The sequence below is a fragment of the Falco rusticolus genome, chromosome 4 (genome assembly GCF_015220075.1).
Source record: "Falco rusticolus isolate bFalRus1 chromosome 4, bFalRus1.pri, whole genome shotgun sequence".
NCBI classification, from domain to species: domain Eukaryota; kingdom Metazoa; phylum Chordata; class Aves; order Falconiformes; family Falconidae; genus Falco; species Falco rusticolus.
Window position 1 is genome coordinate 29,111,719 of NC_051190.1, and position 27,395 is coordinate 29,139,113.

At 58.1% G+C, this 27,395-nt stretch overlaps 1 protein-coding gene and 1 long non-coding RNA gene across 2 annotated transcripts; one reads left to right on the forward strand and one right to left on the reverse strand.

The window, feature by feature from the left end:
- On the reverse strand, positions 1–2,458 carry LOC119147190. Its single transcript, XR_005103963.1, has 3 exons — positions 1,933–2,458; positions 627–741; positions 1–114 (listed from the first exon to the last, which is right to left on the reverse strand). It is a non-coding gene; the product is annotated as an uncharacterized LOC119147190 (long non-coding RNA).
- RADIL (Rap associating with DIL domain) lies at positions 1,089–27,317 on the forward strand. Its single transcript, XM_037385833.1, has 16 exons — positions 1,089–1,188; positions 5,447–5,551; positions 8,638–9,196; positions 14,598–14,881; positions 15,892–16,557; positions 16,735–16,772; positions 17,832–17,992; positions 18,720–18,832; positions 19,719–19,956; positions 20,497–20,669; positions 20,948–21,098; positions 21,454–21,644; positions 22,457–22,847; positions 23,137–23,276; positions 24,099–24,238; positions 24,821–27,317. Exons 2-16 carry the CDS (start codon positions 5,516–5,518, stop codon positions 24,924–24,926), a joined length of 3,387 nt encoding a protein of 1,128 aa, XP_037241730.1. The 5' UTR covers positions 1,089–1,188; positions 5,447–5,515; the 3' UTR covers positions 24,927–27,317.
- The last annotated feature ends 78 nt before the right edge of the window (positions 27,318–27,395 follow it).

Below are 27,395 nucleotides of genomic sequence, written 5' to 3' on the forward strand. Positions count from 1 at the left end.
ATTGCCATCTGCTGCCTTGGCTCGCGCGGGGGCCAGCGCCGCTTTGCCCTTCGCACCAGCTGCACGGGGAGATCGGGGAGGTTGGGGACAGGCTGAGCTCCCGGCTGCAGTTTCCTTAAAAAAAAAAAAATAAAATTGGTGAGTTGGCTGAGGGTGGCCCTGTGCTCGGTGATGCTGGCTGAAGGGCTTGCCAGCATCTCACCAAAGTGGTTTCGGCACAAAGCCCTGCACGCCCAGGGCCTGCCATTGCCCCCCCTGCGATGGCCGAGCCCCGGGGCTGCTGCTGCAGGGGGGGAAGGATGCCACATCCGGGGAGGGGGACACATCTGTGGACTCCAGAGGGGAAACCCACCATCACCCACCGAACCCTCCCCAGCCTCTCCCACAGGCACTGGCCCCCTCTTGGAAGGGGAGAATTTGCCCCCATGCAGGGAGGCGCTGGCTGCCCCCCAGCTGGGTGCCCACCCGCTGCCCACCCGCTCCCACCGCTCCGCTGTAATTACGCTGGGGCTGGATCCCCCCCAGGCTACGATGCCCAGCAGCTTCCCCAGAGAGCCGGGGAGGGTTCCCAGCTTCCAGGGGCAGCTGAACTCATCCCAAAACCTGACCCACAGCTTCCAGCTCACCCATAATTGCAGCTGGCTGGGCTGGGAGGCCTCCTGGCATCGCTTTGCCTTGGCGCTGCCGTTCCTGGAGCGTGGCTGGGAAGGTGGGGCAGACCCAGTCGGGCGAGAAATACGCCTGTAACCGAAAGGAGACTTTGGAACCGATGGAGGGAGAGCATCAGTGACCACCTGGTCTGGAAGACCTCCCCGGTGCAGCCATTCTCCATCCCGCCGCGATTCCAGCCACCAGCGAGTGGGCAGCCCGCAGGTCGACAGGGGAACGGGTTTGATAAAACCTGTTAGGCTTGATAACCTCCCCCGCGCAGCCCTGCCTGTCCCACTGCCCTGACCGTGCCCAGGCACCGGCGGGGACAGCCGGCTCACGTTTGTCACCCGCGGCGCGGCGCGGGGTGCTCGGCGCTGCCGGCCGGCGCTGCCAGCGCCGGCCGCGGGGGGGCGCCACAGTGCCGCTCCGCTCCGCCGCGCTCCGCCCCGGCGGCGGGACGAGCCGCGCAGCCCCGGCGGCTCCGGGCGCTGCAGCCGCCGGGGGCCGCAGCGAGGCCGCCCCGCCGAGTCCCGCACGGTGAGTATCGGGGCGGGGGGCGCGCACCGCGGGGGCAGCCCCTGCCCCAGGTACCCCCCTTTTTCTTTTAGAGGGGAGGGGTGGTTGGGGGGCAGATCCCCCCCCTCTAGCATCCCCGAGAGCCCCCCGCCGGCGGGAGCCTGTCCCCGGGATGGGGGCGGCAGGTCCCCCCCGCCCGCTCGGACGGGAACGTTTGTTTCTCGTCCCCTTGGAAAGTGGAGGCAGGAGGAAAGTGGCGGCGGGGTTTGTCCGATTGCCGCGGGAGACCCAAGCTGCCCTGCTGCTTGCCGGAGCGCACCGGGCACCGGACGGGGAGGGCTGGGCAGGCACAGCACCCTGGGGTCCTTGTCCCATTGCCAGGCACCTGGGGATCCTTCTCCCCATTGCACACCCCTGGGGGTCCTTCTCCTGAGTGCCTATCCCTTGGGATCCTCGTCCCATTGCACACTCTTTGGGATCCTTCTCCCCATTGCACACTCCTTGGGATCCTTCTCCCCACTGCATGCCCCTTGGATCCTTCTCCCCATTGCACATTCCTTGGGATCCTTCTCCCCACTGCATGCCCCTTGGATCCTTCTCCCCATTGCACACTCCTTGGGATCCTTCTCCCCACTGCATGCCCCTTGGATTCTTCTCCCCACTGCATGCCCCTTGGATCCTTCTCCCCACTGCATGCTCCTTGGGATCCTTGTCCCGTTGCACACTCCTTGGGATCCCACTGCTGTTCCACACACCCTGTTTCACCTGTATTCAGCTGCTTGTGACCGTCGGGCTATCCTGGCTCTTGGCAGGGAGGCGCTGGGATGATCTGCGTCCCCGTGAGGCTGGAGCGGTTTCATGCTGAGTTGTCACTTTAGCAGAGAAAACTCTGGGGAGTTTGCTACTTGCTTGGGAAGTGCTTATTTTCAGCGCTCTCCAGGATCAGTTAATTATCGGTGGAAAAAAATTTTTGCTAAGATCTTATAATTAGGTAGCCTACTGAGACTCTGCTGCTTGGAAGGCAGCAGAAAGCAAACACTTTTTGTGAAATGTTTCTTGCGTGTGTGTGTGAATAGAGCTGCCCGGGCAGAGGGCTGGCATTTGTACGTGCGCATTACTGGAGAGCTGACGCACGTTGGTGGCTCAAAAGATGCTGCAAAATAAGGAAAAGAAAAAAGCAAGGAAAGAAAACCTGCTAAAAGGACTCCTGTCACCTTTGGAGAATCGGGTCCTAAATCGTTATAATCAGTTTGTGGAGCTGCCTTTAGGACAGACTGTAAATTCAGCTTTGCAGGACCGGGACTGCCTTTATATCCTGCTTGAACTGTCCCTGGGCCGTGGGGTCCAGGGCGCTATGGCAGAGTGCCTGCTGCTAATAATAACGTGGTAAGGAGTTTACCTGCTCTGATCCGGCTAAAGACAGTGCCGAGGCTGGCATCGACATTGTCAGCCTCCGATCTGTCCCTAGATTAGATGGATAAAACTGCCAAGAAGAGACTGGGGTCTGAAGCAGGGGCTTGATCCGGAATGGGAGTGGAGACTGATTCAGAGCGGAGGGGTTCGGGCTCTGGGCTCTGCCTGGCCGCTTCAGCTGTAGGGACAGGATCTGCAGAGGGGCAGGATTTGGAGCTGAGGAATGCACGTCAAAGCCGTCGCGTCCAGGGTGTTCTCATTTCCTTTGCTCTCTGAGTTATAATTTGTTCCACATTGCAGTGCTGGGGCAGCCTCTCCCACTGCTCGCAGCATCCAGGCTGTGGTCTTTGCCATTAGACTGAGGCTGTGGCTTGACTGGTTTCCACCCCTCCTCCCCTAAAAAAAAAAAAAAAAAAAAAAAAAAAAAAAAAAAAAGGGGGAAATTTTTCAAATAGAGATCTGGAGAAACAGCTTTTCTGGTTGCCATTCTGGGATGGTTATAGCTGAAATCTCACCGCCCATCCATGCAGAGCTACAATGGCCCCAGGAAGAGCCCCAGGACAAGCCTCAGGGAAATTCCAGAAGATTAAAAAGTGTTTTAATAGTGTTGCTGCTCTTCCCAAAAGGGAGTAGGATGACCTGGTAGCTACAGGTTGATCGGTTTGATAGCATCCTCCCAGGGAGAAGAGGGAGAAACCTGGTTCAGGCTTTAATTGATTAAAGACTTCAGCACCAGGAATAAATTCCTGCCATCCAATGTGGCTATATGGAAAATAACTCCTGGCAAGAAGAAATTATTTCAGTCTCTGACGCGAGAGATGACTCTCTGGCTATAATACACTTTTGTGAAGCGTCTGAGCTATGCGAGGTGATATTCTTGTAAAAATCTGCACTTTCCAGTATTAAAAAAGTCAGTCCAGTCCAGTATTTAGGGCTGACATTATACAGTGTCAAGAAAGCCAGTATTAAATAAACCTGATCCATTTCAAAGGCAGTTATCAGAGGAGATTATCGCTTCTGGGCACTGCTAGCTGGTAGCATGTGCTCGGTGTTTCAGTGCTTTTATCACTAATCTGGAAGGAGATAGAAATGATTTCTGGAAAAACCTGGGGCTGACCCTGAGCAGCACAGTGTTAATAGTCTGTACAAATCTGGATGGCAAACTGGGCAAGTGAAAGGCATCCTAACTGGAGCAGAATGGAAAATGGAAACATTTTTGCACCCAAAAATAATAACCGGACTTGTATGTGTTTTCCTGTCCCTAATCTGGATAATAAATTTTCAGCAGGAGCTGCTTGCAGATGCTGGGAGAGGCAGCACAGGGGCTCACTGCTCCCTCCTCCAGCGGGAGGTGTCTGGGGGATGGCTGTGTGTCCCGATTTCTGTGCTGGAGAATTGAAAATTTTCAGGGTAATGGGAAATACTGCTCTGGAAGACATAGCAGGTATTTGCTTTTTTTGGTCAGGGTGCTACCGGAACCAAATCTGGGCTTAGGACAGCCAAACCCCATCTCTCCATCATGGTGAAGGTGATGTGGGAACCAAGGGACCAAGAGGCTGTAGAAAACGTCTTACAGCAAGAGGCAAGGTGGCCATCCAGTTAGTCTACTCAAACCAGAGAGGAATGTGGAGGGCTTGATTAAAGCATCTAAATACACTTGCAGAGGAGAAAACGCATGGTAGCCAAAAGCTTGTTAACTCAGTGGAGAAAAGCGTAACAGTAATCAATGCCTGGCAGCTGAAGGCAGACACATTGGCAATAAGGAATAAATATTTCACCGGTGGGAGCGATTAGTCATCGGAAGAAACTGCGAACAGCAGAGGTGGGCTCAGCGTCCCCTTGCCTTTCGCATCACGACCCATCGCCTGGTGGGAAGTTTCTCCCATAGCCCCAGCACTGGGCCAGCAAGCAGGGCTGGATGGAGCCCTCACCGAGGTCCTGATTAGGTGATTTAATTAGATGGCATGTTTGTCTTCAGTCACGGTGGAGCCATGGATAAAGGGTATTTCTTGTGCCCTGCTGGCTCTTTCTGAGAAAGACCCGTGAAATCCCTTCAGGCGCTTTGCAGGTGCTTTGTCCCTCTTCGTTTCTGTTACCAGCGGTTGTGCTCTCGCAGATCCGTGGTGGGAGGCGAGGGGACAGTGTTTGGTGGCTCTCCTTGATCTCCAGCAAAATTAGACTCAGATTCTGGAAAACCAAATCTCAGTGAGCATCCCAGCATGCTGTGGCTGCTGGGGGGAAGGGCTGGTCCAGGACTCATTGTTCACCCATGGATGAGCGGGTCCCCAGCCTGGTGTCCCTGGGGATATGAGTGCTTAGGAGAAGGAGACAGATTTAGGCCATGGGCTTGTTGGTGGTCCCAAGTCCTCCCATTCACCTTTCTTTTCTGATAACGTTTCTTTTCCTACATATTTCTCTTCCTGTCTCTTTGCGATGGGGTAGATGCTGTTGGTGGCATCACCGTGGGTGGGTTTGCTCCACCTTACCTCCTCGAGGCTGCTGCATTCCGGCTGCGGTAGAGCCTGAGCTTGGGACTGGGCTGGTCTTCCCCATCCATGGGCTGTGGCTGGGTGAACATGTGCAAACACACGTCACCAGCCACGAGTCCCCTGTGGTGATGTACCCTCTCCATCCTATGTGCTAGCAGCTCTCACCTGCAGCAAGCACTTGGGCTTTTTGTTTTGAGGCAGGGGGAATATAGCGAGATGCTGAGCTATACAGGATATATATGAGGCTCAGCAGCCTGCATGCAAACATGATGCACTTTGGGAGCAGGGCCACAGCACCTCTGAGCCCTCCAAAGCCACTGCACTGCGAGCAGCTGTCTGTGAGCAGCCCAGGACCGCTCCTCCTCTTCCTCTTGCAGAGGTGTGACGGACACCCGCCTGGGACGATGCACAACGGGGGAGAAGGCCTGTTTTGAGAAAGAGGATGAATGGAAGGAGAAAAGGCACGTGAAAAAGATGGCAAGGTAAGGAGAGGCTTCACCAGGGTCCTGGGTGGGGGCACTGGGAAGGGGCAGCTCACCTGTGGTGGGAGCAGGAACCTCAGGGGCCTGGAGAAAAGTCCCCGGCGGCTGCAGAGTTGGTTGTGGTAGTAGAAGGACATGTGGTGGCCATGTGAATACCAAAAGTGTTTGTCATAGCTTGGCAGAGTAAATACAGACAGTGCTGGCTGTGGAAAGCAGCTGGTTTTGGTGTGGTCTGGCATGGTGTGTGAAGAGGTGAAGGATCCCCATACAGATCCCACTAATTCCTGTATAGTCATTAACAGAGATGATGTTAGCAGAGGAAGGGGGCTCTTTGGAAAGTGGGGGTCGTGCTTCCGTAGCTGCAGGTGTGTGTCCTTCAGCGACACAGCTGGGGAACCGGGCTGCCTGCAGTGAGGAGGGGGCTCACCGGGCTGGGGAGGTCCAGGAGCATGTGTCCCACCAACCTGTGGGAAGATGTGGCCCAACAGGCAGCACCCTCGGCAGCTTGCCCCCAGGTAGCTGGGTCCAGCTGGAGCATCCCTCTCGCAGCGGGACCCGACGCATTGCACGTACCACAGTTTCCCTTTAGCCTCCTCGGAGATGCCCGTAACTGGTGTGCCTGAGTACACAGATGCTGGAAGAGCCCATTTCGTTATCATCTTATCATGTCCATCAGAGTCCTCAGGGGGATTAAGACCACGTGTTACACTGTCTTTGGGAGAAGGCTGCGATTTTTCAGGTGACCTAGCCTGGTGAAATCACACCGGTGTTGCTCCAGATGTTGCAAAATGGGGTGACGAGGCTGGAAGCTTCTCCTGATCCAGGCTTCTTATTTTTCCCCCATGAAATGCCTTCACCCCTGCGCTCTGTAGAAGCTGAGCTATAAATAACATGTTCAAAACCAGGCAGGGACCTGCGAGAAGCGAGGACGGTGTCCCTGCAATGTGGGCTTGGAGGAGTCATTTTGCCACCAGCAGATGTTAAAAGGTTTCCCTTTGTGCTGGAGGTAGTTCAGGGCAGAGGAGATTAAATCTGAGAACTGAAAACAGTCATTTGATGACAAAGTTTTGTCTTTTGCATCCTTGATGGCAAGGTCTCACAGGGACACTGGGGTAGTTTTTTTTCCTGGTTGATGTTAATGAGGGCTGGTGGGGCCACACGAGGAGCCTGGGGTAGCTGTTCATGAACCTGACTGTCTGCCAGTGCCCTGACCTGCTCCCCAGGTTGGGTCCACACCGGCACTCCCAGGAGATGTCACACAGCAGACCCAAAGGGATGCCACCAGGGATGTCTCCAGTGGGAGCAGCAGCTCTGAGCTCAGCTAGAGGAGCAGCACTAGCTCTAACCCCATCCGTGCCTGAGTGTTCCCAGTTGCAAGGTGGGAACAGGAACAGCCTTCCCCGAGCCCAGCAAGTTGCGATGAAGCTCCTGGGGCCAGCGCTGGGCTGGCCAGGTGCAGGACACACGATGCTGAGCCCTGCTTTCCAGGTGGACCGCTAAGTCCTGTCTCAGTGGGCAAGGCAGCAGCGATGTGCCAGGGCCAGGGCACCTGCCGGCTCCTCTCCCTGCCCTGTGGCACCCAGACAGTCGCTTTTGGAGCCAGCGGGCTGGGAAGAAGAACAAACCTCAGCATCTTCACAGTCCTGGTGGGGCTGGGAAAGGGTGACTTGGGGTGCAGCAGCGTTGCAGGATGCAGCTCCCAGGCATGTCCTGCAGCCTTAGTGCTTGCTGGTGCCTCAGTTTCCCCATCTGCAGCATTCAGTGGGCCTCTGGTCCTAGGAGGGGGAGACGCACACCCTGCAGAAACCCTCTGTGCACAGCAGGGAGGTTGTTTCTGGGTTAGAAGGTGACCTCTTCCATTAGCAGCAGGGACGCTTTTTCTTCCTGAATTAGATGGTGGTTTGGAGGCTTTCCAGGGCCGACATCATTCTGCCTGATAGAGTTGGGGTTGCTTGGGCAGTGAGATTCTGCCCAAGCACGATGGGGCTGCAGATGTGGAAAGCTGCTGGCACCCCACACCTCCCTGGCTGTGCACAGCTGGATCTTGCCAGCTGCTGCTTCAAAATGCTCCAATTGCCATGGACGGGACGTTTTGGGGCCTGCTGCGTGTGTGCTGAGTCCCTGCGCTTTATAAATCTGGAGGTGAGAGAAACCCCCATCCTGTCCAAATGAGAAACGCTCAATTTCTCTTTCTGGACCTCCCCCGCTAGTGGTTTGTGGTGTGGCCAGCGGCGTTATCAGTGCGATGCAAGCGCTGGGTGGTTGTGCATCCAGGATGCGACTTCAAAGCCAGCCCAGATGCCGGCAGTGCCATCAGGCAGGACCACTATCTGCCTGTGGCCAGAAGATCATTGTGGTTTCCAGCCCATTCCTGGGGACTGTGGTCCACCAGGAGCTGTCACACAGCTGTGGCCATGTCTCCTCCGCTCGCTGCCCGTGCAGGGCTGCCCCGAGCAGCCCAGCCCTGGCCAACATGACAAGGGCAGCCTTGTCAGTGATGCCACCGCATGCTTTAACGTCCTCCGCGAACTAGCAACAGCCGAGAGATTTGCCAGTCAGGACATTTTTAGAAAGGCTAATTAAAGCCCATTTTCACCCTGTGCCTCTCGGTAAGCAAAAGCATTTAGCGGTGACCTCAGAGTGATTGAATTTGCACTTGAGCTTTCTGTTTCGCCTCTAAAAAATGGGATTGTTCCATAAACTCGTTAGTGAAAGTAACTCCTGATGCCTTGGCTCCTGACCAGGATGGCCCCCGCCAAGTTGCACTGGGCTCTGCTTTCCTCCCAGTGCATTTTGCTTGGGCAAGATGGACCTCTTCATACACACAACAGAAATTTGGGGCCACTCTGGGCTATGTTTTCAGGGACAAATCCATCCTGGGGTAACCATGCTGGAGTCTGGCTGAGTTTGGCCGCTGGTGTTTTGGGTTGTACAAGGGAAATGGCTCTCCCTTGCTGCTGTCCCTTTCCACCTTGGTGGTGACAGTGGCTCCTCCACAGCCACCAGCTGGTTCCTGCTCAGTCTTCCCTGCTGCACATCTGGCCTCCAAACTGCTGACCTTCCCCTTTTTCCTCTTCCCTGCCCAGCTGCGCCTCATGACAACTGCACGCGCTATGTTTTATGGATCCTCCTCCACCATGGCTCCGCCATCCAAGAGCCGGCTGAAGCGCCAGAGCCGGCTTTTCTCCCAGGTTTTGTACCGGACGCTGAGCTACAAGGACCGGAGCTCAGCCTCTGCTTCCCCCACAGCCGGGGAGGATGACCCAGCCGAGCTCTCCACCCAGCTCTCGGCCCCCGGCATCCTGAAGATCTTTGGGGGTAACATCTGTGCAGGCACCAACTACAAGAGCGTGCTGGTGACGGGCAGCTCGGGCGCGCGGGAGCTGGTGAAGGAGGCCCTGGAGCGCTACGGGCTGAGCCAGCTCAGCGCCGGGCAGTACGCCCTCTGCGATGTCATCGGGAGGTTCGAGGGCCCTGAGAAGCAGTGGCAGATGGAGGGACTGAGGGTCCTGGGTGACCACGAGAAGCCACTGCTCATCCAGGACCTCTGGAAGCCCAGGGAAGGCTTCTCACGGCGGCTGGAGCTGCGTAGGAGGGCAGAGGTGGAGGAGCTGGCAGCCAGGGATGTGGACACCACCACTGCAGGTCAGAGCTGGGGGCAGGGGCAGGGAGAGGGGCTGGGGAGCTGTGACCCCCCTGAACTGCCTGTGGGACATGCACCCCACGATGGCAGCTTTTGCATGTGTTTTGTGCGCTGGGGGTGTGGTGGAAGGCGGAGAACAGCCACATCTGAGCTGCAAGGCTCTGGGCAGAGTTGGTATTCAGTGCTCTCTCGCATACATTGGCTACCTGCAACCTCAGATATTTACCCCAGCCAGTCTAGGGGTTCATAGCAAACCCCCACTGGTGGCTGGGCAGCAGCAGGCAAGACCATCAGGTGTTGCCTGCTGTCCCCGTCACTGAATCAGCATCACGGTGTCCCATGCCTCAGTGCAGCTTTGTGCCTGGCAGAGCACTGCCCTGCTCCCCGATCTCCCTGTGGGCATCCCCCAGGCCAGACACCCCAGGCAAATCCACAGGAACAGTTAAAAAAAATGAAAAGCTCATGAAGAGAAAGCAACTTAGGGCAGGAGATCCCCCCGGAGGTGCCCAACTGAGTCCAGGGCTGGCAGGAGGAGATAAGCGCATCATTAGGAACCAGCAGGTTAATAAGTGACCCCAGCACAGAGCAATGAAGTTTTCATCCTCCCACCCTCAGATAAAAGCCCCACGAGGATGAGGGCAGAAAGGTTTAAAGTCAGATTTTTAATTGCATGATGCCCTTGATGGGTCTGACCTGCTGACAGAGGGGTCTGGATCAGTCTCAGGAGATGTTGGCCAGAGGGTTTTGCTGGGATGGGCACCAAGCAGTTCCTCACACCTGTAGGAAATGGTTGCAATTGTCAGAAATAACCTAATGATGATGCAAGATTACCTTGGTTGCTTGACAAACGAGAGCCAAGGTTCCCCCCCCAACCAACAGCAGAACAAATGGCCCAACCTGTCCCACACCAGCAGGGACAGGGCACCTTTCCCACCTGGCTAACGAGGCCTGGAAGGAGCCCAGGCACAGAGCGAAGGAAGCCAGCCGTGGGGAGAGCAGGGGCTGCTAGACCCCCCACAGCTGCCACTTGCTATTTTGCTGGGTACCCCAAAATCTGAGTGCAAAGTTCACAGCTTTGGGCATCGCTTGTGTTGTGGGTAGGTTTTCATCAGCATGGGGAGCCAGGGATGAGCTCACCTCCTGCCTTGAACTGGGAAAGATAGAGGAGCAGCGGAAGGCAGCCCCCAGCCCTCATATTAATGCTGGGCAGGGTGGTCCATCAGCACCCGATGGTGAGACAGGGCTCCCTCCATCTCTTGCCGAGTCCAGTGCTTGTGGCTGCTCCCCAGGGAGGGGATGCTACAGGACTGGTCCCAGCTCGATGTGTGTGTGATGCAAATGGAGAGGGAGAGAGAGGGAGAGGGAGGGAGCTGCAGGTGGGGATGCTCTGCTCTTCCCTTCAGCTCTTTCTCCAGCCAGGATCAGAGAGATGGTAAGCACTTTGGGAGAGCGGTGACTCTAAAAACAGCTTCTTTTGAAAGGAGGAAAGGGCAAGAGCCAAGCACAATGGTTATAGCACACGGTGGGGGGGGAACCACGTGGCAGCTCCCTGCCTGAGCCCAAGGTCACATCAACTCTCTGCCTCAAACACCCCCCCTTGGATGCAGGGGGAAGCATTCCCACCCATGACCTGGATCCTGGGTGGGCTGGCAGCTGCAGGGAGGGTCAGGCTCCCATACAGGCTGGGGAGCAGTAGGCTCCAGGCTGCCCAGTGTGGGAATGGGCAGCACTGGGCTGGCCTGGGCTCGGCACCCTTCAGTCGTTTCCGATGGAGGAGCAGCTCTTAATGGGATCGCGTGCCCTGGGTCTGAAAATAGGCCCGTTATGCTTTTGATGTAGATGCCACTTCATTTGTTTCAGTACTCCTGGGTGGGGTGGTGGAAATTCTCCATTTTTTCAGCCTTCAGGCATTTTCCGTAGCTGACCAAGCTCTTCCGAGACAGAAAACCTACACCCACGTTTGTTTAAGCTGTCTGCTCTGCAGACTACACGGCCCTTATTTGTCTTACCTGTTAAAGTCTCACTCCTGCAGCCCTTTCTTTCGGTGGCACCAGGGGCTCTGTCACTGGTCTCACCCTGTGCCAGTGGCACTGCCCAGAGGGATGATGCTGAGGGGCTGGGGCCACACTTCCCCACCCCACCTGCAAACTGCTGGGGATGGATGAGGGTGATAGAGCATGTCTGGAGGAGACTTCTGCTTACCCCTCATCCAGCACCCCAGAAAGACACAGAATGCCTGGTGTGATGGGGACTGAGTGCAAATGCCCTCCATGGGGTCACCCTTGTCACCAGCCTCGAGCTGGTAGGGGTCCCCTTGCCAAGCACCAGCTGCCTGCCCAGGGTGGTGACGCACTGGTGTGGAAAATGCAGCATCTGTGCAAAAATAAAGGGGCTTTAGGGTTGCAGCTCCCTAGGAGGGGAGAAGAAAGAAAGAAAGAAAGAAAAAAAACCACAAACAAAAAAAGCACAGGGATACTGCAAAGCAGGATCCCCAGGGAAATACCTGCAGGGTCCTTCCACACACTGACCGTTGCTGGAGTGGCAGGACTGGGACCACTGGTAGCACAAGCTGGTGTACTGCCTGGTAGCTAGGAGAAAGGCTCCATACCCATCCATGACCTGTTAGCAAATAGCTTAAGAGTTTTATCTACTCAGTTACCCATTATCCTAATTAGTTTATTAGCTGCTTCCCAGTGGGGAGGAAGGCACTCACTCCTCACACCACTAATTAGCAGCACAGGTAGAGCATCTCAGCAGTAAACGAGGCAGAGACCCTCTCTCGCGGCACTGCTGCTTTCAGGGAGCGATGAGGCAGCGATTAGGGAACACCTGGGAAAAACACCCACAAACTGGTGGGTGCTGGACGGGAGGTGCAGCATTTGACATCTTTATGGCATTCATCTTCCTCCAAACCAGCCTCATTTTGCACCACGTCCTGAGCTTGCCAGGGCTTTCCTGAGAGGCTGGAGGCTGAATTGCAGGCACAACTTGAGAAACTTCAGAGTTAGGCCTATTATTTTAAAAGATGCTCTGGGAGGTACCTTTGAGGATCTGGCTTTGATATACCTTAGCGTGACTGCATCCAGGGAGGATTCCCTGCAGGGTCTGCGTAGCAATTACATTAGGAAGGACTAGCCTGGCATTAGCCCCTCCGGGGTAAATTCAAAATATTTCTTCTTTCCTGGGGCCTGTGGAGTTATTTATTGACTCATTTATTTCTCAGCCAGGAAAAGGGAGCCTGTTTCCTAGGCTGAAAAAGAGGTAGATCCCAGCCAAGGTCCTGGGCACCACAACTGACAGGTTTTCCTCTGGGATGTGGGATGGGTTTAGAGGCAGCGGCTTGGCAGGGTCCAATGGATGCTGGCCAGGGGGTCCACAGTGCCCAGGCTTGGGGTGCCCAGCTCTCTCTAAGGGACAGGGTGTGATCCTGCCCCATTCCCACCCGCGTTGCCATGTGGCTTTAGCAGCTGCCGGCTCTGCCCCAGCCACACCGCATGGGAGATCCTCACCCAGCATTTTGGGTGGGATAACCTGCACACGCTCGGGAGGAGAAAACACTACCAGAGGACTGAACAAATCTAACCCGTTTTATGGAGGGACCTCGTTACGCTCAGGAAAAGAGCTGTGTTTATCTTTCCAGCACAGCTCCGGGGTTAGCAGGCAGTCTGTGACGGGGGCTCTATTGGCAGTAAAAAAGCAGCTTTTTTCCTACACAAAATAAATACAGAAGCTTCCTTTCCCCTAGATAAGGGACTGGTGATGGCGTGTCTCTCTGGGTGATGGGACCCCAGTCCTGGCAGCCCCCCCTCCGTCCCAGTGCAGTGAGCTCCAGCAATAGCTGCTCCCCAGGATCCGGACCCTCTTTTCCACTCCCACGGGCCGGGCTGGGACCTGCATCACCCTGGCTGCCCTTCATCCCTTTGGCCCATTTCCATGTTCTGGGCTGGGAACGGGGCTCCTGGGGGCAGCCAAGGCCTCCTGCAGACACCTTTGGGGTGGCCCTTGGCATCTCCAGCGGCATGGCTTGGGCTGTGCTCCTGCCCAGGCAGACTGGTTGCACCCCCACCTGCCCACCCACCCATATTTCACGTCTGTGGGACATAGGCACCCCGTGCTGTGCCACTGGCTGTGATGGGAGCGTGAGCAGGGCTGATTGCCTTTTTAAGAAGGACGTGGGGCGCTGGACCACTGGGGGTGGCTTGGCCATGCCTAATCCCAAGGCATGTAAACAGCAGGGGCTATTTTCTCCCTCTCCCTCCCCATCCCCATCTCTTTCATTTTCCCAGCAAAGGAGCGCTCAGTGTAAAACAAACAAACAAAAAAATGTTTCAGAACCGGCAGCCCATTCCTCACCAAATAAGGCAGATGACTTCTTTTAGGGGGGTCTGAGCTTGTGAGTGTCCCTTTAAGCAGCCCTGGGCACCAGGCTCTCCTCTCTGCCATCCCCAAATCCTGCCAGCTGTCCCCAAATCTCGGCAGCCAAAGCCTGCTCGCCGGTGGGCCGAGCCGTAAGCGGGGCTCTGGCTCCTGCTGCACTGACACTGCTGCAGCGCTGCTCCCACCAAAAGCCTTTAGGTTTTTTTTCCCCTCTCTTCGTCCTCCCTGAATGCCAGCAACACGCTCCCAGGAGGCTGCCCACCCGAGGTACGAACATCACCCATCGGACCCGCAACTTCTTATTTCTCCTGCAGAGCTCAAGCCACGCTTGCAGCACGGAGGGGCCACGGGGATCCCCGGCACTGGGGGTGTCACGCCGGGGGCTGCTCTGGCAGCTCAGCCAGGCCTGTTCCTTCACTCCGGCTCCCATTCCTCTTGTGGACAGCGCTGCCCGAACTGATGCTCGGGGGAAGTTAATTACAGCTTGCTCCTGCTGCAGGCAGGCAGGCAGGCAGGCAGGCTCCACTGCAGCTCCCATGCCTGGCTGATGCTTGGGGGGACTGGGGGGGCTCCCTGCAGCTCCCGCTTGCTGCTGGCCACTGGGGGCTGAAGGCCCCAAAACAGCATCCAAGCTTTTTTTTTTTTTGGGGGGGGGGCGAGGGGAAAGATCGAGCTAAATTTCTTTTTAGCAGAGATTTCCTCTCCCCACGGCAGCAGGGCTGGGGTGGGTGGGGGATGCTGCAGCCGCTGAGCCCGGGCCGGTTGCCCCCCGGTCAGTGGGGTTGCGGGGCCGGGGAGGGCTGGGGCACCCCCTTTTTGCCAGCGGCATGAAACTCTCCGCCTTCGTGTCCTGGTGTCACCCTTCGGGGAGGACAAGGGACATGGGGACATCAGCCCAGGGAGAGCGTGTCGCCCCGGGGAGGCTTCCAGCTGCGCCGTCCGCGTTTCCACCCCCGCAGCATCCCCCCATGGGGTGCTGGGCTCGGGGGGTGGCGGGGCTGAACGCCGCTCCCCCCCATCCCGCAGGCATCAACGCCCAGGCGCGGAAGCTGCAGCGGCACCGGGCGCGGGGGGCCCGGCGGGCGCCGGCGGGGGCTGAGCGCGGCCCCCCCCCGGCCCTGCGGCGCAGCCTCAGCGAGACCAGTCTGGGCCCGGCGGCTCGGGGGGCCGGGTCCGGGGCCGGACCCCCCCCCCGGCACTGCTCCACCCTGCCCGGCAGCCCGGCGGCGGCGCGGAGCGGCGGCAGCATGCGGTACTCCCTCTACCAGTCCCCGCACCTCCTGCTCCTGCAGGGCTACAGCCAGCAGCATGTAAGCACCGCGCCGCCCCCCTGCTCACCCCCACCCCCCGCTTCCACCCCCCCCCCACCCCCCCGCGGGAAGGGGGCTGCTTGCATGGCCGGAGCTGCAGGCGTCGGGGGGGTGGGGGGGGGGTGGTGCGGAGGAGCGTCCTTTAGAAAACCAGCGGTGCCAGCTTGGGACTCGCAGCCTTGTCGCCAAGTCTGTCCCCAAGCGCGGGGGGAGCGGAGCCCGGAGCTGCGACCCCCCGGCGATGCCCCGGAGGGATGCAGGGCCAGTCCCGGGGCAGCATCCCACGGACAGGGGAGGCCCGGTTCTGCGGGTGATGGCTGCGCTGCCCTGTCCCCTGTCTGGCTGCTTCATTAGCGGCAAACGTAATGAGCAGCGTCAAGGAGACAGCGCGTCTGGGAGCCCCTGCTCGCCAGCGCTGGAGGCACTTGGAGAACTGGGAAAGACTGGGACAGCTCTTGTAGTTAATGGCTACTTTGTCCCCGTGGAGTATCTGGCGACACCGCCACTGCAGCCCTCACCCATCTGCAGCCATCCCATTAGCGCAGCTGGGGAAACTGAGGCACGGGGTGGTTCCGTGAGGTGCCCCGGGGCAGGCCGGGGGAGGGGGCAGGGCAGGGAGTGGCTGGGCTGACAGGGGTCCCGCTGGCCTGCCTGGGGCAGGGGCATGCAGGCAGCGCTGCAGTCTGAGGGGAGAAGGTGGCAAGGAAAAGCAGCTGCGGGAAGTGGGGCAGGGGGGAGAGGTGGGGGGAGGGCTCCTTCTGCCCAAAGCACCCCGTTTACTGCATGCCCAGGGTTATCGTCCCCATTTATTAGCGTGCCCAAAGCAGGGATCGCGGCTGTCCTGCTCAGCAGCGAGGAAAATAGAGGAACGTGTTTCTGCCGCGCAAAGGTGCAGCAGGCGGGGGGACAGCGGGGGACAGCGGGAGGCTGCAGCACCCACTGCATGGTGGGGAGGAGAGTCCCTTCTCCCCCCGCCTCCCCGGTTCATGCTGCGTCTCCCCACTTGGCAGGACAGCTTGGTTTACCTGCTGAACCGTGAGCAGCACACGGTGGGCCAGAGGACGCAGGCGAGCAAGCCCAGCATCAGCCTGTCGGCCCCCGACATCCTGCCCCTGCACTGCACCATCAGGAAGCTCCGACCTTCCCGGCATCGCTCAGAGGAGAAGCTGGTGCTGGAGCCCATCGCCGGCGCTGGCATCTCCGTCAACTTCGCTGAGGTGGCCCGGACGGTCGTGCTACGGCACGGGGACCTCCTCTCCCTTGGTCTCTACTACCTGCTCCTCTACAAGGACCCCATGAAAGCGCAGCCACTGCCGGCGCAGACCCTGCTGAGGCTGCGAGCCCTGCACCCCGCTGGCCCCCAGGGTCCCCCCGTCTGCGGAGCCTGCGGCAGCCTGCTGAAGGAGAGGGACCCTGCCACCAAAAAGCAGGGCCCCTCGTCCACCAGCAGCCCCAGGGTGCCCCGCAGAAAGCTGCTGCTGGAGTTCGAGCCAGCATATGAGGACGTGCTCCTGCAGCGCATCATGACCCTGATCGAGCCGGGGGGGGATGACCACAAGCTGACACCCGCCTTCCTGCTCTGCCTCTGCATCCAGCACTCGGCCACCAGCTTCGAACCAGGGGACTTTGGGCAGCTGCTGCTCAAAGCAGCCAAAATGATCCAGAGGACAGTGTGGGTCAGTCAGCGGTGGGACGGGGGTGTTGGTGGGCTGGGGGTGCTGCTGGATGCCTCCCCCTTTCCGGGGGCTTCCTCCAGCCTGGCCCCCGGTGGCAGCGAGTGCTGGTTGGGGTGATGCTCGTGCCACTCCATCCCACTGGTTTTCATTTTGCTTTCCCCTTCTCTCCCTGCCCAGGAACGGACACGGGAGCTGGCCGAAAAGCAGTCCCAGCAGTAAGTGACCTGCCGCCCTTCCTTGTTTTGCCCCAAAACAGGGAGAACGCGACCCAGTTCTTCCTCCATGAGTAAGGGGAGCCTGTGGCTGGCTAAAACCACCTTCCCAGCCTGGCGGCACCAATGCATGCTGAATTTTCCTGCTAAATCCCATGCATTCAGCTCTCTGGTCCTTTCACCACAGTACCTGCAAGGCTCCTGCTTGGGAATGCATGGGCTTGGAAAGGCAGGTGAGCTCTGGAGGGACTGGGACCTGCAGCAGCTCTGGGGTCTTCTCCCATCCAAGACCTGCCCAAGGCTTTGCACATGTAGCTTCAGCATCCCCAAGGGATGTAGCAGGGATGTCCCCAGCGTGGGGTCTCAACCCATTCATAAGACCTCCCTGTGGGGCTGGGTTGGGGCTGCTGTGGCATGTGTGCATCCAGGGATGGTGACACAGGGCGTCCCGAGTTCAGGACCACTCTGGGGCCATACAGCGGTGCCAGGGGGGCTGGCTTCCCAGCCTTTTCCAAAATCCAGGCTCCCAAAGCAGCATCTGGAGAGACTGTTGGTGCTTGCTGTGCGCTCTCCTTTAGGACAAGCTCTGAGGATGCTTCCCAGGCCTTTCCTACAGCAGGAGAAAGCAGTTCAGCGGTTGAGAAACTTCCCAGATGCTTTTTATTTATTTTGTTTTATTTTTGAACAGCCCAGTGCAGGCGGGCTGAGTTTAACCATCCAGAGCTGGCAGGAACAGAACATACTTCTTGGGGAGAGCTGCTCTTCAGCCATGCGTATTTACTGCAGTTCAGCTGTATTAGGGGGAGTCTCCACCAAAAGTGTCACCCCACAAAGGCCAGGCAGCCTTCAGCCAGCCCGGTCCCTGCAGGGTCCCCTTTGTCATCCTACAGAGCAGGAACCACCAGATTTTTTGTTTGTAAAGTCTTAAGGGGGATGCTAGGCGTGGGGGTGAAGGGATGCAAAAGCTCTCTGACGTTGCCCCAGGCTGGCTGCTTTTTGCCCAAAAGCTTGAATGGGGATGCCAAGGAGCAGCTGCCGTAACCGCCTGCTATGTCTCCCCAGCCAGGACCCTGCCACCCTGTCCCGCTTCACCATCACGGACCTTCTCCCGGACCTGCAGCACATCCTCTTCTGGATGGCCAACGCCATCGAGGTCCTCTACTTCGTCCAGCAGAAGTCTCCCACCTACATCCAGAGCATGGAGGAGGAGCTGGACGTCAGAGGTAAGGCTGGACGCTTCTCCAGCCGCAGTGATTTTGTTCTGCTAATCCCCGGTTGCAAGCAATGGTCAGCGCCCCTGAGATGCTCCTTTAACCCCCCGTAATCCTCATCAGCAGGGATGTCTCCACAGTGCAAACTGGGGTAATCTGTGTGGGAGGAGCAGCCTTGCACAGTGCCACGGTGCTGCTTGGCTTTGGGGCCGGGTTGTGTTGTGTTTGCAGCCAAACCTCCTCTTTCTGCCGCGGCAGCTTGTGGTTAATGCCACGGGGATGGCTTTCTGCACCCCCGGCTGCTGTGGGGGCACCGGGTTTTGCAGGTGGCCCTGCAGAATTTCTCACTGGTGAGCCTCTGTTAATGCCAGCAAAAAAAAAAAAAAAAAAAAAAAAGAAAGAAAAAAAGGAAAAATAGATTAAATCAGCCTCAGAAGCCTTCTGGTCTATGCAGCAAGTTAAAATGTTCGTAGGCCAGAGCAGCTGTTGGCAGGATGGGTGCAGCCCTAGGGGCCACCGTGCTGCTGCGCCAGGGTGAGACATGGGGAGTGGCAGATGGGCGCTGGGGCGAGAGCAGCCTCTTTTCCCCTGTTGAGGGATGCCCCCGTGGTGATGCCACCCCATCTGGGCTAATAACTAATGAGCACTAATAACCCCCACCCTGGTAATTTGGGGGGCGGTGAATTCGGCCGCCTTGCTGCTGCAGGTTTAGCTCCCCATCCTCCTCTCCGCCCTGTAGGCTCCAAGGAGTCTCTGTTCTCCTCGACCATCACCGCCAGCGAGGAGGCGATGACGGTGCTGGAGGAGGTGATCATGTACACCTTCCAGCAGTGCGTCTACTACATCTCCAAGGTACATGCTCCTCGGGGAGGGCGGCAGTGTCCCATGGCGGCAGCATGAGCACCCCCAGCAGCTCTCGGACTGTGCAGGAGGGATTTTTACGCTTTTGCTCTCTGGCAGTTGCATCAAGCTGAGGTGTTTTCCTTTGGGCTGAAGTGCCCCGATTTTTGGTCACAGCCCAGGAGAAGTATTGAATTACTGCGGCGTGTTTCCTTGCCTGCAGTGCAGCGGCTCAGGAGAGGCATTTGGGGAGAGCTGCTTGGCTCTGGCCAGCGCAGCATAATGGTGCGATTCAGGGCGCAATGGGAAGGGGCCCCTGGACCGTCGCCGTTGGACCGCGAGAGCCGGGCGGCAGCGGGAGCAGGGAACAGAGCAGGCAGTGTGAGGCAGGAGAAAGGCTGCTGTGTGCAGGCAGCCCTGCCTGTGCGCTGGCATCAGCGTGTGGGGACGCAGGGGCTGCTCCCGTGCCACTCTGCCGGAGCAGCACCCTTGGCAGAGGTGGGTGCTGGGTGCTGCTCTCCCATTTCAGCAATAGGGACAGGTCACCCCCATCGGTCCTGTTTTTTTCTTTTACCCTCATGCCCGGCTGACGAGCTGCTGTCCCAGTTCACATCAATTTTCAGATCCCTTTAGCAGAGCCATCCCACGCTGTCACCTCCAGCTGCTAAAAGTGACAGATATGTTCGCTTATTATTGTTTTTTTAAACACTTGCGCAACACCAGAGTGCATCGAGGCGGGGGTAAGCAGGATCAGCCCCTTGCCAAAGCAGTGTCGCTGGGGTTTGCTCAGCTTGTGAAGGTGATGGGGTCAGAAAAGCTTGGCTCATGCCAAAGAAAAAAGAAAAAAACCCCAAACACAATCGGTGTGATGTGAACTCTCCGCTCTCTCTCTCTGCAGTGTCTGTACGTGTCACTCCCTGCCCTGCTGGAATGCAACCCCTTCCAGAGCGAGGGCCGGGAGAGCTGGCGCGCGTCCCCACCGCTGCCTGAGGAGCTCCGCAGGATCGTGCTCATCTACCAGGCAGCGCTGGACCTGCTCCGCCAGTACGAAGTGCACCCGGAGATCACCTCCCAGATGTTTGCCTACCTCTTCTTCTTCTCCAACACCTTGCTTTTCAACCAGCTCCTGGATAAGGGTCAGTCCTCCTCGAACACCCAGCCTGGACTGGGTAACCCACAGGGGACCGAATCCTTGGGAGACCCTCCACGGGGGGTACAGGAGGGGGCTTCAAGCAGCCTGGGGGGGCTGGAGACAGGCAGGTCTCAGCACCATTATGGAGAGCCAAGGGCATCCCCAGCTTCTGCCTCCAGGATCCTCATTCCCAGGAGGGGTTTAACCCCACAAGCGCCCCATCCTCACCCGTTGCAAAAGGGCTGCCCTTCTGAGCCTGAGCAGAGGAGGCTGCGAGCACTTTGGAGGGGCAGCTCATTAATGGGCTACTGCAGCCTGCTTTGTAACTGAGGTGCTCATTAGCCCTCATTAACAGAGCCGCCTCACTGCCTGCTGTTAGTGCCAGGTGAGGTACAGCCACCACCCGGAGTTACAGCTATAGGGTGCTGGGGACAATAACCTGCATTTGTTTTGCTGCCCTGGGGCTGGGTCTGGGCTCTGGCCAAAGGCTGGGGACAGACGGGCTGTTCTCCAACACGTGCTGATGGATGTTCTGCCTCCTCAGGCTCCTCTCTCGGCTGCTTCCACTGGTCGCAGGGGGTGAAGCTGCGGGCCAGCGTGCGGCTGCTCCTGGAGTGGCTGCGCGGCGCCGGCTTTGAGCAGCTCGCCCAGCAGTTCTTCGCCAAACTGGCCAGCGTGGCCAACCTGCTGGCCATGCCTGGGTCCCAGCTGGTGCAGGTGAGGGATGCCCCGCCGGGGGCTTGTGGCATTGGGCTGGGCACGGGCAGGGGAGACCCTGCTTGGCGTTTGGGGGTCCCTGCAGAGATGTATCCCTTCTTCTGCAATCTGTCACCAGCTGCCCCTTCCTGGGGTGGTGGATCCGTGGGTGGGCAGTGCTGGAGAGGGGCTGCTCAGGCTCATTCTGTCATGCCCAGCATCTCCCTCCCTAACCTCTGGTGAGCCCCTGCTCCTCAAGAAAGCAGCCCCTCACCTCTGCCATTCATCTTCTCACTCAGATGACCTGGGCATCCCTGCGAGCTGAGTTCCCGGCGCTGAGCCCTGCGCAACTCCACCGGGTGCTGAGTGAGTGCCAGGCAGTGATGGATGTGGGCTGCATCGCAGCGTGGCAGCCTGGCGAGGAGGAGAGCCCAGCCACCTTCCAGCCTGGTAAGCCCTTGGCCTCACACTCAGTGCTGTGCCCATCACCATGCCGCTGTCACCCACAGGCTTGCTCCAAGGTTTTTATGTAGAAACCAAACAGAAAATTTCCTTCCCCTCCCTGGGGCTCCTGTAGGAACTGCAATCGGGAATAACCATGCCCCTACAATTCAGATATTGCAAAGGATGGGATGGATATTGCACACTTGGGGGTTCTTTCTGCATTCCCAAGTGAGGGATGCTGCTGCCTTGCAGCTCCCCATATCCCTGATCCTGGCAGGGAGATGACATGTGGCGGAGAGCCGGGAGGCAGGAGCAGGGTACAGCCTGGGCAAGTGCTAGCCGCTTTCCCTCTGCCTTTCAGATGAGATGCTGGAGTCCTTCGACAACCACCCACCCATCATCCTGCCCAGTGGAGGCTTCAAAGTGGACCTGGAGGTGGAGACGTTGGATGACAACATCTACCGACACCTCCTTTACATCCGCCACTTCCTCTGGAGCCTGCAGAGCAAGAGCCCCCACACCATCGAGGGGCCACACTCAGCACCCCCAAAGGTAGCCTGTCCCCCCCAGAGGGGCTATTCCTCTCCTGGGTGGGCAGGTAGTCTTGGCTCCCTCTGGAGACACCTCCAAGCCCAGCACCAAGGGCTGGCTGCCCTCACCTGCAACCTGGTGCTGTGGCAATGCCCTCATGTAGAGCTGCTGGAAGGATTAGTGCTGCTAATCCCCCAGCCTGGGGGGTGTGGGAAGGTGAGCTGGAAGGACAGGCTTGTCCCAGCAATCTCGTTAGTGGGGAGGAGGGAGGAAGGGGGGATGTCTGCAGGCAGCACTTCCCTTCTCCCTGTGCGTTCCCCCGTCCTCCCCGCCCTGCACCCTGCCTGTCCCCACGTAGCCAGGCAGGCGTGCACAAAAGCACTAATTAGCTAATGCCTATAAAGCACAGGGAGGGCAAGGCAAGACGTGCTGTGGGTGCTAAGATCAACTGCCATTTGTCTTCTGCTCCCTGGGGAGTGTGTCCCTCCAGCAGGTCCCCTGCTCCTCTCCCACCCTTTCCCCATTGACTGCAGCACCCACAAGGCACGGCTGCCTCCTCTGGTCACCCTGGGGCCATATGCCCCAGCTCTGGGGCCACAGAAGGAGCTGTGCTCCCCCGGTGTCCCCCTCCAAAGAGATCCCACAGCGGGGACATGACCAGGAGTCCCCTTCTGGCTGGCTGTGAGCATCCCCAGCATGGCCCTGGCCACAGAACTGGGGTGCGGGAGCTGTGCTGGGAAGCCAGGACAAGTCCTGCAAAGCTGGGGTGGGGTGCAGGTAGGGGGTGAAAGCACACGTGGAGGGTCCCACAGAGCATTTTTCTCCTTCTCAAGAAAGAGGCATACACGACGCCAGGTGTCCTGGAGGTGAGCGAGAGCCCAGCAGCTGCCCTGGGGAGCTCCATCACCCAGGACTACAGCTCCCGGGGGGGCTGTGCTGCGCCGGAGGGGAGCCCCCTGCGCTACCTGGCCACCAACGGCTGCCCCTGCGAGCACCCCACTGGCGAGCCACAGCTCCAGGAGAAGCTCCAGCAGCTGCAGCTGGGCACGGGTCCAGCCCCCAAGGCTGGCACAGCACCCCCAGACCCCTCCTGCCTGCTGACGCCACCCACCACCCCTCTGAACTTTGACTCCGGGAGTCCAGAGTCCCCACAGGGCACTGGCAAGGGGCTGCAGGACCACCGGCGAAACGGGATGAACGGCACCAAAGGCAGCACCCCTGAAGGTACGGAAAGCTGGCACTGCCCCGCTGTGGGGGTGCAGGATTGGGGCACGAGGGTGTTTGCTACCATTCTCCTCCCCATACACATGGTTCCTGCAGGGACCTTTCAGTGCTTGGACGAGGCAGGTGAGGGCAAAGGAAGCATCTCATCCAGCTCCTGCCCTGGCAGAAAATCAGCCCTGGGGCTACCCAAGGTCGACTTTGATGGGGTTTTGGGGGGCAGCTTTCTGTGGGAGGCTGTGGGGCTGAGTTTGGGAGGTGCTGAGCAGTAAGCCTGTCTCTGCATTGCCAGGATGCTCCCCGACCCCTTACGACTACCCCACACCAGAGTCTTCCAGCCGCAGCTCTGCCACCGATGACTTCTGCTATGTCTTTGTGGTGGAGCTGGAGAGAGGACCCATCGGGCTGGGCATGGGGCTGATCGACGGCTTGGTGAGTTCCTGACAATCATGGGAAGGGCTCCTTCCATGCCCCTCCAAATAGCTGACGTGGGACACATAGGGCATGTTTTATACCCCAAGAAAAGCCAGCAAAGAAGCTAATGGCTTCCCACGGGAGTTAGGCTGCTTCTCCTGGGGAAAATGAGGCACAGAGTGGTCTCCTGGGAGGACCAGATCTCTGCTTCTGTGTTGCTGTGCTGTGCACGCAAAGTCCATCGCAGCTGTGCTGCAGCTGGAGAGAGCAAACAGGCTCAGCGCTCTTGTGGAAGGAAAATGACTCAGCCGAGGTCTTTCCTCCACCCTTCAGCGGGTGGCCAGGGAAGCTGGGGCTCGGCGGGTGCCAGAACAGCTCCACCAGACTCTCGTCGCACAGGGTGGCGTTGCAGTCTGGCTTAGTGCGGTGGATAATCTTACTAAGTGGCCTTCCACGGCAGTGCATTAGTCAGTGGGAAACAGGGCATCACCGAGCCCCTGGAACAGCCGTGAGCAAAGAGCTCCCATCCCAAGATGGCTGCAGGCTAACAATGCTTTACTCTTAATTAAATTGAACAAGAAAAGGTTGCCCCCACCTCTCCTTTCTGTGTATAAATTGATATAAAACCAAAGGCTTGCATTTCCTTCCTGGTACTGTCACCGACACCACCCCCAGCGCCCATCCATCAAGTTCCCCAGCGCTTCCAGGGTCCCACCTGGCATCAGGTGCTAAACTGTGGGAAGGAATCACCCTGCCCGGGGAGCTCAGCCCGCTGGGACCACAAACCTTTTGTGTCCCCTCTGCCTTGGCTGGTCACTCACCGCCTTTCCCTGCCAACAGCACACTCCTCTCTGCTCCCCGGGGATCTACATCCGCACCCTGATCGAGGACAGCCCCGCGGCCGCCGACGGCAGGCTCTCCATTGGGGACCGCATCCTGGCTGTCAATGGCACCAGTCTCATTGGGGCGGACTACCAAAGGTGAGTCGCCAGAGGGCCCGGTCTGGTATCAGCACCGTGGGGGTTACTGCTCCAATCCAGGTTTTCAGCCATTTTGCAGCAAAGAACTGCACAGGGTCTCCCAGTCCCTGGTGCTGCGCTCCCGGCCAACAATGCAGAGGATGCTGCAGTACAAGCAAGCTGCAGAGAGAGCAGCAACCTGCACAGGACACTGGAAAGCGGGGAAGGCAGCTCTTTGGGGAGGGTTGGAAGAGGCATCAGGGAGCAATAGCTGGTGAGCACATTTGGGAAACAAACGAGAGCTCCAGAGGTGGGTCTCAGCAATGCAGAGCTGCTCCAGCCCCATCTCACCCTCTCAAAGGCCGTGGGAGGGGGCAGAGCTCAGGTGCACCTTGTTTGCCCTCACCCTGGCAAGTGCTTGCCTGGCAGCCAGGCTCTCCGTAAAGCTACAGGCAGAAGAGAAACAGACCCCGCTTCCAACACTGAGCAGGGACAGAGCAGTGAGTGCAGGTGTTTTGCGAATGTCCCTGACCTGGCAGGCTTCTGGGGGGCTGCCAGCCTGCGGGGAGCCAGAATTCACCTCCCTGTTGCTGCTCTCTGCAGCGCGGTGGACCTCATCCGCTCCGGAGGGAAGAAGCTGCGGTTTCTGGTTGCCAAGTCGGACATGGAAATAGCCAAAAAAATCAGTTCCAGTTCCTCTTCCTCCTAGTCCTTGTGGTACAATGGTCCTTCTGCAGCAGCTTGCAGGTGCAGCTCTGGTAAGGCTGACCTCGGGGAGCCTGGAGTGCAAGAGCGAGGACCACGACTCCACAACTGCCCTGGATTTGCTTTTGGACACCTTCTCCCTGCGCTGCAGCAGAGGAAAGGACATGCAAGGGTGGTGCACGCTTCTCCCACTGCACTGTCTGGGAGCATCATTCCTGATCCATTGCCCCGCCTCACCTCATACCCTGTGTTGTCCTTCTCAGGAGCTTTTCTGGTCCTTCATCCCCTCTGGCAGGGGGCAGGAAGGGGATGCTCCCAGCAAGGGGACTGTAGGCAGGCTCCTCTGTTCCTCTAGGCTGGCAGCCCTATGTGATCTTTCATGCTGGCAGGCAGAAGACTTGAAACACCTTTGGGATTTAAAGATCAGCATGTGGGGCAGGTTTGGACTTCACCACAACAGCGGCCACCTGAGGTGCTGGCACATCAGGCTGGAAAAACTGTGCCGAGCTCTGGGGGTGGTAAAGCCAGCACAAGCACCCAGGAGTGGAAATCCAAGAAGCATGCATTCCTGGGAGTTATGTTCCCTGGTGCTGTACTACCCTAAGTCGGGTGCCCTTCTGCTGCTGGGCTACGATCACGCTGTCCCCAGCCCTGCTTCGGGAAGGGAAGCAGCCACAGCAAAGGGCTGACACCACCAGCAGTTCCCTGTGAGTCCTGGGGAAAACCCCTTGAAGAGAAGGACTCTCTCGCCCTCGCTCATGCAGCAGATCTATTGCCTGGCTCTGGCACCATGATCCTGGCAGAAGGCCCCCAGGACTGACCCAGCAGCGCGGGGCATTGACAGCAATTTCCCCGCACAGGAGCTGTTGCCCTCTCCAAGGGGCTACTGCCAGGTTAGTGCTTCTGTGCCTGCCCCTGGTCCCTGCGAGCTGGGAACGGTGTCTTCGTGCCACCAGGAACCTGAGCCAGCCCGGCAGCGCATGGTGCCAGGCCCCAGGTGTGCTGACAGTAGCCCAGGCAGACCAACAACATCTTGGCACTGTGTTCTGGTCCTCTCCCTCCAGCTTTGCCAGGCCATTTTAAGACCACCTTGTATCCTGCCCTGCTCAGAGCACCTCAGAAGCGTGTGCTGCTGACATGCCCACGGGTGATGACAGCCAGCAGAGGTTCCCTTTGGAAGGTCAGCCTTGGATGTCCCAGAAACAGCTCTGCTGTTTGCTGCCAACAGCAGCGGTGGCAGCAGAGCTGAGGTGGCAGCTCCACCGTGCGGCTGGCCGGTCCCCTCCACACCCGCCAAGTCCTCCCTGTGCTTTTAGCAACATTAACGGGATAAACCCAACCTCATTTCCACATATAGACAGGTACCGAGACCTACTTTAGCCAAACCCTATTAAAACAGCCTGCCGCAATGCCCTATATCACACCCTGCACTTAAACCAGCATGGTCTAGGCTCTGGCAGCAAATCAGATATTTCCACAGCATCTCCCAACAACAGTGCTCTGACAACCGTGATGCTAAAAAAGGGATGCTTAAGAGGGTTGGCCTTAATTAAACCTCACTGCTGTAGCTTTGGTTTCTGTGCTTAGTCTTCAACTTCACAGAAGGAGAGAGATGTTAAACTAATCCACGCAGGGGAAACACTCCACTACCGGATTTCAACACAGCCTGGCCTGCCTTTTCTAGGGCAAGGTGGACAAAGCACCTTCACCAAGACACTAGTGCCTTGCTTCTCTGCTAGGCCATGCTGGCACCAACCGGCCTGGGGTGCTGCCCCAGCAGGGACTGGGAGCAATGCGTCCCTCCTGCCACTGACTCAGCTGTACCAGGCAGGCAAGCAAAGGCTCGGGGCCCCACAGGGTCCTGGTGATTCACTCCCCTGAATCAAGTAGGTATGCTGGCCCGTCATCCCCCACGGAGCTCGGCAGCTTTGTAGGGCAGGAGATGGACTGCCTAGAGCCCCTGGGCAAACTGCATGCACTCCTTGCTCCCCTCTGCCTGGGAGCCGGGGCTCAGGGAGGCTGGTTTGCACTAGACTACTGGCGTGTTCCAGCGGTACCAACGCAACCCCCTGCTCCCCACTGAGCCTGACTCTCCAGTCATCCCTGGAGGTGGGAAACAGCCCTGCAGCTGGATATTCCTCACAGTGCAGTCAGGTATTGAAAAAAATTGTAAATAAACCTTGCTATTTACTAGTGTGCATGAGGGCTTGCTTCTCCTGGGAGGAGCAGCAGGATGTATTTACTTTCCCCATTTGTTAATACTGTACAGCTCGAATGTGTATAAACTTCTCATGCAGATACAGAACACAGCATGGCGCCTGTTTGACACGGGGCTGATGTATGCTAAGAAATGCTCTTGGTGTCAACAATAAACTGGATCAATAAATCTCTCTAAGCTCTGGTCTGGTAGCTGTCTCTTGGATCTCATGTTCACTCTGATGGCAAGACAGAAGAGCAGTAAGGGCTCGCAGCA